The sequence below is a fragment of the Sturnira hondurensis genome, unplaced genomic scaffold (genome assembly GCF_014824575.4).
Source record: "Sturnira hondurensis isolate 20B ecotype Veracruz unplaced genomic scaffold, ASM1482457v3 Scaffold0017046, whole genome shotgun sequence".
Taxonomy (NCBI): domain Eukaryota; kingdom Metazoa; phylum Chordata; class Mammalia; order Chiroptera; family Phyllostomidae; genus Sturnira; species Sturnira hondurensis.
Window position 1 is genome coordinate 389,973 of NW_028089677.1, and position 11,624 is coordinate 401,596.

General features: G+C 40.9%; 1 protein-coding gene across 1 annotated transcript; it reads right to left on the bottom strand.

Annotated features, from left to right (window-relative positions):
* Positions 1 to 9,225: 9,225 nt before the first annotated feature.
* On the bottom strand, positions 9,226 to 11,155 carry SPRR4 (small proline rich protein 4). The gene is made up of 2 exons (XM_037067052.1): positions 11,125 to 11,155; positions 9,226 to 9,863 (listed from the first exon to the last, which is right to left on the bottom strand). Exon 2 carries the CDS (start codon positions 9,841 to 9,843, stop codon positions 9,610 to 9,612), a length of 234 nt encoding a protein of 77 aa, XP_036922947.1. The 5' UTR covers positions 9,844 to 9,863; positions 11,125 to 11,155; the 3' UTR covers positions 9,226 to 9,609.
* Positions 11,156 to 11,624: the final 469 nt, after the last annotated feature.

Genomic DNA, 11,624 nt, shown 5'->3' on the forward strand with positions numbered 1-11,624 from the left:
CTCAGAGAGCTTGCAAGATGGCGATGGAGCAGATTGCATTTCCTTGTACACATGGGAGAGGATCCTGGCTGATCTGCAAAGGAGCAGCCCAGGCAGCCAGCAGCTCTCCAGCATATATGAAAATAAGGGACCAGAAATCGTGACGGTCAGGGAGGATCCAGACGGTAGGGAGACGGCGGTACAGTGGAGTCTCAGGGACGGGAGCAAAGGCAGGAGCAGCAGGGGCTTCGGCTGGTGCACAGCCCCAGGCCCAGTGCCCAGCGCACAGGGCTCGGTGTGCCTCAGTGGGTGCACAGTGCGCCTGGGTCAGCGCCCAGCGCTCAGGACCGCTCCCAGTGCATCTCCCTTGGACTCTGAGGGAGCCCCGGGCCTGCTGTAGGGTCCTTGGGAGAGAGCTGGGTTATCAGCTCCCTCTATCCCCGGCCAAGCAAGGTTGGACTTGGGGAGAGACTTGTTTGCTAGAGTTCACAGACAGGGTGCTGAGGACAAAGGGCCGAGATCAACCGGGGACTCTGTGGTCGCCAGCCCGGGAGAACTGAGAGGCGTAGTGTGGGGCTCTGACTCTGACAGTCACCGGTGTGGCTGGCTGGGGGAATGGGCTGTTCTAAGAGGCAGGCTTTCTAAAGGAGAAAGTTTTTCTAATGTAAACTGAAAGTTCCTTCTACTACAGCCCTGGCAGCGAACCCGAGGTTGGGCCAAGAGCCTGGAGTTCCCCCACAGAACTGGGACAGGTCTGCGCCCGAACCTGTGGGGAACCAGGCAGCCTGGCCGGCGCGCGTCCCGCAACCCAGCCCACGGTGCTAACCCCTGGGAAAAGAGCGCTGTGAGAAAGTCCTAGATCCCTTTCGTTGGGCGCTGGGGAGAGGCACCAGTTTGGCTCTTAGGAGAGCTCTCGCAGAAAGACCACACTAATCGCCCCTCAGCCTGCTGCATCCAGAAACACTGGTTTGGCAAGTTTGAAACCAACAAAAGATGGTGGTTTTTTTTTTTTAAGTAATCTTTTATCTTTTTAATTTTATTATTGTTTTATCTTTCAATACTTCTTTCCTCTTTTCTGTTTTATTCCTTCTTCCTTTCTTTCTAAACTTACCACTTTTTCCTCCCTTCTCCTGCCTTTTTAAAAAAATTTTATCCACAAGTGACACAAACAACTTGGAACTGCAAAAAGACCAGAGCTGGACCTAAAGAAGAGGCTTCCCAACAGTAAAGACAGACAAATTTCACTTTGCTATAGCAGAGAAGCTGCAAGTTGCTGCATATTTGTATTATTATTATTATTATTATTTTCATTATTCTCACTTCTTTTATATTTTAATAGTATCTTTGTATTCCTCCTCTTTCTGTATAGGCTTCTTTGCCTTGGCTGGTTATATTGTATCACTTGACAGGTTTCCCCTGTTCTCTCCTCCACAGGGTATTGCTAATTTTCTGTTGCAGACCCTGTCCAGCAGAGTCTGCCTGTTGTGGTTGAAGTGAGAATCAATGCACAGGTGACAACAATCCTGTGTGGAAAAAGGGAGTAGGCACTACTACTCTCTTAAGGGGAGAGTGCCTATGGTGCCTTGGCCACTCCCTCAAGAGGTGAGTGCCCCAACCCTTGCCTAGACAGGCTTTTATTATTTTCCTGGGGTCTTACATATAGAAAGATTTATTATCTATCACATAGAACATTATTGTCTACATTCTAGGTATAATCAAGGAAATAAAAATAACATGCAGAGGGGGATGGCAATGAGCTAATTAGCTCTGTCCTTGGGAGAGCTTGCATAGGCTTTGGAAGTTACCTCCAGGATAAACAATATACATTTGTTGCTTTAGACCAGGGTGAGGGAGTTTTAGCAAGAGCAAGCCATAACAGTATATAAGTATTTTCTAGGCCTGATTCCCACAGGAAAAAGTTTGAAGGTCTAGCTCCTGCCCACCACTTCTCATCTGCATCTGTAGGTTTTCCATACAGAGCCAAGTCACATTTGCCAGGCCAAGACAAACCGGTCTCCTACAATTTTCTATACTTCACACCACTTATTTTTCTTTAGCACACTACCCAAAGTTCTATACCCCCTATTCAGACAGATCACATAGAGTCTGTCATATGATTGTTGCTCTAATATTATCATAAATAATAGCTGTTCTATAAAACTGTAAATACTTCACAACACATCTCCCAGATCTTAGTCCACTTCACAGTTTCCTGAATTCTATTACTGGAGTAATTAACTCTATTTGTTCATACACTACACCTATTTATTATCCTTTACTTTCACCTTATCCAGGATCTGATTGACTGCAAACTCACTGCTTTCTAGATCCTACTCACTAGCCTTCCCTCCCCAACAAAAGACTTTTCTTGTGTTCATCCTTTCTTAAAAGTGGCAAGTTGGGTTGAAGATTACGGTTAACACTATATATATCCTAAAGATCTTCTATCTCTTCTCTACCGGCTGTGACTGTAAATGTCATAAAATACTCTATCACTGTCATAAACCATTTTTCCTCCCCTTCCAACTGATCTCACACACAAAAAAAGGAGTAGGTGGAAGCGTAGAACACCATGATAACCGAAGGAGAGTGCACCACTGAATTTCACAGGTATTCCACCACAGAAGTTCATACCATAAACCCAGGGAGTCAGAACAGATCAATTTAAGAAGCTGAGGCTAACAAGAAGAGTCTCACAAACAATGGGAAGACAAGAAACAATCCCCAAATGAAAGGAAAGGAGAAAGCCTCAGAAAGAATGTTAGATGAAATGGAGGCAAGTCAGCTATCAGATACTGAATTCAAAGCACTGGTTATCAGGAAGTTCAAAGAGCTCACAATGAGCTACCAGAAACTACAGGGGAGCTACAATGAACTCACCGCAAACTATATCAACATGAAAAAGGAAATAGAAACTATCAGGAAGGGACAGAGGAAATGAAGAATACAGTATCTGAATTGAAGAACACAGTGGAAGGAATGAAAAGCAGGATCGATGAAGCAGAAGATTGGATCAGTGAGTTGGAGGACAAAGTAGAAAAACTCCCAGAAAGAGCGAGAAAAGGAACAGAGGCTCAGAAAGAATGAAGAGGGATTAAGAGAAATGCAAGACAATATGAAACATAATAATATCCAAATAATAGGAATACCAGAAGGAGGAGAAGAAGAAGAACAAGGGATAGAAAACCTTTTTGAAAAAGTAAGGAGGGAAAACTTCCCTAATTTAATGAGAGAAAAAGTCACACAAATCCAGGAATCACAGAGAGTTCCAATCAAGAGGAACTCAAAGGGGCCCACTTCAAGACACATCATCATTAAAATGGCAAAATTCCAAGATAGAAAGAGAATCTTAAAGGCAGCAAGGGAGAAAAAGGAAGTAACATACAAGGAAGCCCTGATAAGGCTAGCAGCTGGCTTCTCAATGGAAACACTCCAAGCAAGAAGAGAATGGCAAGAAATATTCCAAGTAATGAGAACCAGAGGCCTGCAACCAAGGCTACTTTATCCAGCAAGACTTTCAATCAAGATAGAAGGTCAAATAAAGAGCTTCCAAGACAAAAGAAGTCCAAAAGAATATGCCTCCACCAAGCCAGCTCTGCAAGAAATGCTAAAAGGACTGTTTTAAGAAAAGGAAGAAAAAGAGAGAGACAGAGAGGAACACAGGTACAAAAATGGCAATGAATAAGTAGGTATCAATAATAACATTAAACATAAATGAATTAAATGCTCCAATCAAGAAGACATAGAATAGCTGAATGGATAAGAAAACATGACCCAAACATATACTCCCTACAAGAGACCCATCTCAGGTCAAAAGACCTACACAGACTTAAAGTGAAGGGCTGGAAACAAATTTTCCAAGCAAATGGACAGGGAAAAAAAGGCGGGGTAGCAATACTCATATCAGATAAAATAGACTTCAAAAAAAGGGCCATAAAGAGAGACCCAGGAGGTCACTTCATAATACTCAGGGGAAGAATCCACCAAGAAGACATTAACATTGTGAATATATATGCACCCAACATAGGAGCACCCAAATATATAAAGAAAACCTTAGAGGATTTCAAGAAAGATATTGACAGCAACACAATTATAGTTGGTGATTCTAACACCCCACTGTCAAAAATAGCAGATCTTCCACACAAAATATCAACAAAGATATTGGGGCATTGAACAATGCCGTAGATGAAATGGACTTAACTGATATATATAGAGTCCTTCATCCCAAAGAAGCTAAATACACATTCTTTTCAAATGCACATGGAACATTTTTCAAACATAGACCATGTGATAGGACACAAAATGAGCCTCAACAAATTCAAGAAAATTGAAATCATACCAAGCATTTTCTCTGACCACAAGGGGCTGAAACTGGAAACCAACCCTAAAGGAAAAAACTCCAAACACTCAAAATCATGGAGATTTAATGGCATGCTATTAAACATTGAAGGGGCAAGAATGAAATTATGGAAGAAATCAAAAAGTTTCTGGAAACAAATGAAAATGAACTCACAACAACCCAAAACTTATGATACACAGTGAAGGCAGTCCTGAGAGGGAAATTCATAGCAATACAGGCCTACCTAAAGAAGATAGAAACATTTCAAACAAACAACCTAACCCTACACCTGCAAGAACTTGAGGAACAACAACAAAGACAGCCCAGAGCAAGTAGAAGGAAGGAAATAACCAAGATCAGAGCAGAATTAAATGACATAGAAACTAAAAGCACAATTCTAAGAATCAGTGAATCCAGGAGCTGTTTTTTTTTTAAAAGATAAACAAAATAGACAAGCCTTTAAGTAGGCTCATCAAGAAAAGAAGAGAGAGGACCCAAATAAACACAATCAGAAATGAAAGAGGAGAGATTACAACTGATACCACAGAAATAGAAGGAATTGTAAGAAATTACTATGAAGAATTGTATGCCAAGAAATTTGAAAACCTAGGTGAAATGGACAAATTTCTAGAAAAATATAATCTTCCAAAACTCAATGAAGAAGAAGCAGAAAGCCTGAAGAGACAGATAACAGCAAATGAAATTGAAGCAGTAATCAAAACATTCCCGTCACACAAAAGCCCTGGACCAGATGGTTTCACGGGACCATTCTACAAAACATTTAAGGAAGAGCTAACCCCTATTCTTCACAGACTATTCCAAAAAATCCAAAATGATAGAAAACTCTTTTTATGAAGCCAGCATCATCCTAATTCCAAAACCAGATAGAGACACATCAAAGAAAGAAAACGTCAGGCCAATATCGCTAATGAACATAGACACTAAGATCCTCAACAAAATATTGTCAAATCGCATTCAACAATACTTTAAAAAGATCATACACCATGACCAGTGGGATTCATTCCAGGGATGCAAGGATGGTTCAATATTTGCAAATCAGTAAATGCAATACATCGCATAAACAAAAGCAAAGACAAAAATCACGTGATCATGTCAATATATGCGGAAAAAGCTTTTGATAAGGTACAACACCTATTTATGATCAAAACACTCAGCAAAGTGGGAATAGAGGGAGCACCCCTCAATATATTAAAGGCCAAATATGAAAGACCTACAGCCAACATCATACTCAATGGGCAAAAACTAAAATCTTTTCCATTAAGATCAGGAACAAGACAAGGTTGTCCACTTTCACCACTTCTATTCAGTATAGTATTGGAAGTTCTAGCCACAGCAATCAGACAAGAATAGGAAATAAAAGGCATCCAAATTGGAAAGGAGGAAACGAAACTGTCATCGTTTGCAGATGACATGATAGTGTACAGGGAAAATTCTATAGACTCTACCAAAAAACTGCTTGACCTAATAAATGAATCTGGCAAAACAGGAGGATACAAAGTCAACATCCAGAAATCAAAGGCATTTTTGTATACTAACAATGAATCAGCAGAAGCAGAAATCAAGAAAAAAATTTCATTCGATATATCAAAAAGAAAAGTAAAATACCTAGGAATATACCTAACTAAGGAGGTAAAAGACCTGTATGCAGAAAACTACACAACACTGAAGGAAGAAATCAAGGAAGACACAAATAAATGGAAACATATACTGTGTTCATGGATTGGAAGAATTAACATCATCAAAATGTCCATACTACCCAAAGCAATTTACAGATTCAATGCAATACCTATTAAAGTACCAATGGCATATTTCACAGACATAGAACTTCAAAAATTTATGTGGAAACATAAATTACCCCAAATAGCAGCTGCAAGTTTGAGAACGAAGACCAAAGTAGGATGGATCACAATACCTGATATCAAACTGTATTACAAGGCCACTGTGATCAAAACAGCCTGGTACTGGCATTAAAACAGACACGTAGACCAATGGAACAGAACAGAGAGCTGAGAAATAAGCCCAACTCTCTACAGACAATTATTATTTGACAAAGGGGGCAGTAACATAAAATGGAGTAAAAATAGCCTCTTCAACAAATGGTGTTGGGAGAACTGGACAGCTACATGCAAAAAAATAAAACTTGAGCACCAACTTACACCATACACCAAAATAAATTCAAGGTGGTTAAAAGACTTAAATATAAGTCGTGACACCATTAAAGTGCTAGAAGGGAACATTGGCAGGAAAATCTCAGATATTTCACACAGTAACATTTTTACTGATATGTCCCCTAGAGCAAGGGACATAAAGGAAAGAATAGACAAATGGGATCTCATTGAAATTAAAAGCTTCTGCACAGCTAATGAAAACAGTATTAAAATAAAAAGAGAACCAACTGTATGGCAAAACATATTTGCCAATGATACCTCAGACAAAGGTTTAATCTTCAAAATATACAAAAAACTTACACGGCTTCAGTCTAAGAAGACAACTAACCCAATTAAAAAATGGCAAAAGGACTTGAACAGACATTTATCCAAGGAGGGCATACAGAGGATCCAGAGGCACATGAAAAGATGCTCAATATTGCTAGCTATCAGAGAGATGAAAATTAAAACCACAACGAGATACCACTTTACACTGGTCAGAATGGCTATCATAAACAAAGCAACAAACAACAAATGTTGGAGAGGTAGTGGGGGAAAGGGGACCCTAGTTCACTCTTGGTGGAATTGCAGACTGGTACAACCAGTATGGGAAACAATATGGACTTTTCTAAGAAAAGTAAAAATAGACCTGTCTTTTGACTCAGCAATTCCACTGCTGGGATTATATCCTAAGAACCCTAAAACACCAATCCAAAAGAACCTATGCGCCCCAATGTTCATAGCATTACAATTTACAATAGCCAAGAGTTGGAAGCAACCTAGGTGCCCGTCAGTAAATGAATGGATCAAAAAATTATGGTACATATACACAATGGAATTCTATGTAGCAGAAAGAAAGAAGGAGCTCCTACCCTTTGCAACATCATGGATGGAACTGGAAAGCATTATCCTGAGTGAAATAAGGAGGCAGTGAAAGACAAATACCATATGATCTCACCTTTAACAGGAAGCTAAACAACAAAACAAACAAGCAAGCAAAATAAAAACAAAGACACTGAAATAGAGAATGGGGACAGTGACCAGAGGGGTGAGGGGAGGGAATTTCAGGGGAAAAAGGGGAAGGATTTACAGGAACTAGTATAAAGGACACATGGACAACAACTGAGGGGGGTGGAAATGGAAGGGAGGCGTGGAGCATGGGCGGGGGTGGGCTGGGAGTCAAAAATAGAAAACTTTACTTGAACAATAACTAAATTAAAAGATTGAAAAAATTAAAACCAGAAAAATTTTAAGAAAAGAGAGAGCAAAAAAAAAAAAACCTTATAAAACTCAAAAAAGCAAACAATCCAATTAAAAAAATTGGCAAAGTGTCTGAATAGATACTTCTCCAAAGAAGACAAATACTTGGCCAATAGACACATGAAATGATGCTCAACATCACTAGTCATGAGAGAAATGCAAATTAGAACTACAATGAGATACACCTCACACTTGTCAGAATGGCTATCATCAATAGTCAATGAACAGCAAGTGTTGGGGATGTGGAATAAAGTGAACACTTGTGCACTGTTGGTGGGAATGCAGATTGGTGCAGCCACTGTGGAAGTTTCTTCAAAAAAATTAAAAATGAAAACTTCCTTATGACCCAGTCATTTTACTTCTGGGAATGTATTTGAAGGAACCTGAAGCATTAATTCAAATGAATATATATACTCCTATGTTCACTGCAGCATTATTTACAGTAGCTAAGATTTGGAAGCAGCCCAAATATCCATCAGCAGATAAAGGGATAAAAAAGCTGTGATACATTTGCATGGTGGAATACTACTTGGCTGTAAAAAAGAAGGAAATCTTACTTTTTGTCAAAGCATTGATTAATCTGGAGAGTATTATGCTAAGTGAAATAAGTAAATCAGGGAAAGACAAATACCATACGATTTCACTTATATGTGAATTATAATGAAAAAAAACATACAAACAAACAAAATAAAAACAGACTCATAGATACAGAGAAGAGATGGACAGATGTCAGAGGAGAGAGGGGTTAAGGGGCTGGGTGAAAAGGTGAAGGGATTAAGCAAAATGCCCCTCATAGATACAGACAAAAATATGGGAATTACTAGGGGGACAAGGGGTAGGGGCAGGTAGAAGAAGGTAAAGAAATAAATGGTTATGGAAGGAGACTTGACTTTGAGTGGTGATAGTTTAGAATTGTACACTTGAAATCTGTATAAATTTATTAATCAGTGTCACCCCAATAAATTCAAAAAATATTTAAAAGCACAAAAATTCCAAATTAAAAAAAATTATCTTCATGTCTGCATGTTTGCAGAAGTGCTTTGTACTTACATCAATTAACTTTTGTCTAATTTTTCATAAAGACAACTTCTGAGAGGCAAAAATCACATTCATCAGGTAGGCTGGGTGCTTTTCATGGTAAGAGCTAAACGTTTCCTTCCTTTATCCTTCCCTAGATATGATTACGCACACAAATCTCCCAGACCTTTGTTAGCTAGTCCCTGGGCTTTGTCTTCCCATTCTTTACTTGAGATGCATCAGTATTTGACCTTTTTGTTATTAGCTATTGGAGAATAACTCTGCACATGAGGATGCTTTCCTGGGCACATGTATGTGCCCACTTAGCATAATACTTAGTTAGTATTCACTTAGCACAATACTCTCCAGATTCACTCACTTCCCCCAAATACCTCCTCTGAACCATATAATGGATCACAGACTAGAGCCAGGAAACAGACAATGACATGAAGCACAGATTTATTAGGGGAGGAAATAAGACAGAAACTGGGGGAGGGGGAGCTGGGGAAGGAAAGGAGGCAGAAGTTGTTGCATCAGCCTCTGGTGTCCCTACTAGCCAGGGTGGAATCCTAGAAGAAGCCAAGATACATTCTTGCTTTGGGACATGGATACAGCATAGCTATGGTCAAGCTGAATGTTGGAAAGAATGAGGCCTTCTCATGTCCACCTAGGAGAGAGTCAGGGTAGGGTATAAAAGACTTGGAGGCAAAGGTGACATGTGTGATGAGGGTCTCAGTGGGAAGAACTTCTGATAGTGCTTCACTGGACCCCGAGTAGGAGGAGGTGGAAGAAGGAAGGATCCATCTGGTATTCTGAGTGGCAAGCAGGTTGTATTCCAGTTGATCTTTACTTCTGTTTACTCTTGGGGGTTTGCTGGGCCAAGGGGCACGTCTCCTGGGCAGGGACAGAGATACCCTTGGGTGGACATTGCTTCTTGGTCTGGGGAGCACACGGATCCTTGGTTTGAGATGCACATGTCTCTTGACATTTGACAGGTGGTGGCTGACAGGGCTGTTTCATCTGCTGCTGCTGGGTCTTCTGGGACAGGTGTTGCTGCTGCTGCTGCTGCTGGGAAGACATTGCTGCAGGAACAGGTGATTCTGAAAGAAACCCAGGCAGGGGACACCATGAGAAGGGCTCCCTCCATCTCTTCTCCCTTCTGAGACCCAGAAGAGTGTTTTCTCCACCAACCAAGAATGTGATAAGCGATTAATAGCCTCAAATTGGTTAATAGATTGATTCACATGCACCCACTGTGATCCTCCCCTCTCTTTTTCTTTCTTCCTCTCTGCTTCATTTCCTATTTTCCTGCATCTTCCCATGAACTCCTCACTTCACTAAATATATTATTTCTAAGTCTTACCAGGACATATGATGGGTGTCCTGAGTTGATGATTAAAAGGTAGCTCAGATATTTTACAAGATCAAGGCATGGGCTGATGAGTCTGGAGGCTGACGGTTGCCTTGGGTAATGCAATGAGTGTGTGCAAGATGCATGGGCACAAAGAAGAGGCAGTCTGTGTCTTAGGGAAACGTGTGTGTAAGTGATGGGTTGGAGAAACCCTGTTCCAGGTACTCAGAGGACTGAGTTCTAATCCTAGCTCCACCCCTGACTCACCATGGAATGCTGAGGCGAGTCATTTAACTTGGTTGTGGGATAGTGGTTTTAGTCCCCCGTGGGGAGTATATAAGGCCAAATAGATCGCTGGAGTTAAGAGACTTATTAGGAAGATTTTTTAGCAAGAGGCAGCCTGGTTCAGGGGAAAGAGCACTGGCCACTCACTGGGCAATCTGGACCCCATGCCCTTATTTGGAGGATGCTGATTGAGTAGATCTCTGAGGCCTGACGTGTGTGTCTGATTTCTTTGTAGGCAGCACTCCTCACCTTCTAAATTTGTGACTAGAAATGGGAAGTATAGTTCCAGGTGGCAATCATGAGAGTGAGGCAGGGTAGCTGCATAATATAAAATATAATATATAAAATATGATTTCTGTAAAACTAAAAGCAAAGTTTGAAAAGCTTATTGGTTGTGCCAATAAGTGCATGAGAAAGCTTTGAAGAAGGATTAGCATTGCCACCAAATGCTACAGCTGTAAATATATCACCTTAATAAAAAAGATCCTCTTGCCAAAGAGCTAAACCCCAGAATCAGGAAATTAGTCACACCTAGCAATGGTACAGAATGGAGACTGAATTTCCTAAGTAAAGATTAGTGTGACATTTCCTTAATTGTCACGAGGCTCATGTCACTTCTCTGATTAACCAAGAAAGATGAGGAGCTTAGCTTAGCAGCTCAAGACAGCTCAGGAAGGAGGAAAGGGCTCCACAGATCACTGGAAGACAAATGACTTCCTACTTACCAGAGCCACAAGCCGGACCCTAGGAGAGGAGGCTGAGCAAGGTTCATAACCAGTAACTGCTGACAACCTTATAAAGGCCCCCAATCTGCACCCCCGGCACTTGGTGTGGCCCTGCTCATCACCTCCCAGGGAATTCTTCGCCCACTTGTCCCACCTGCACTTCCTCCAGGGACTTGCTTTACTAGACTAGACTGTTTTGATGGAAAACACCCACCAGATATTCTAGCATTCTGTGTCTCATCTCTGTCTATCAGAGCTGACTTCACCCACATAGGGTCATTGCTCAAACTCAGGGACTCAAGATCTTTCGACAGTAGAACAAACCTGAGGATCCATGAAAAATGCTAAGGAAGGAGGCAAAAAAGAGGGGAGTATGGCCTTGGGGCCCTTCATTTTGCTGCCATTCACTGCTAACTCACTGATGCCTAGCACTGAGATCACCTGTTATGCCATTGTTTCATTTTATCTTTAGTACCCCTTTAAGGCAAATGCCATTGTTA

Bases quoted from the DNA above. Each gene is read 5' to 3' on its own strand.
- SPRR4 (XM_037067052.1), bottom strand. From the start codon at position 9,843: ATGTCTTCCCAGCAGCAGCAGCAGCAGCAACACCTGTCCCAGAAGACC.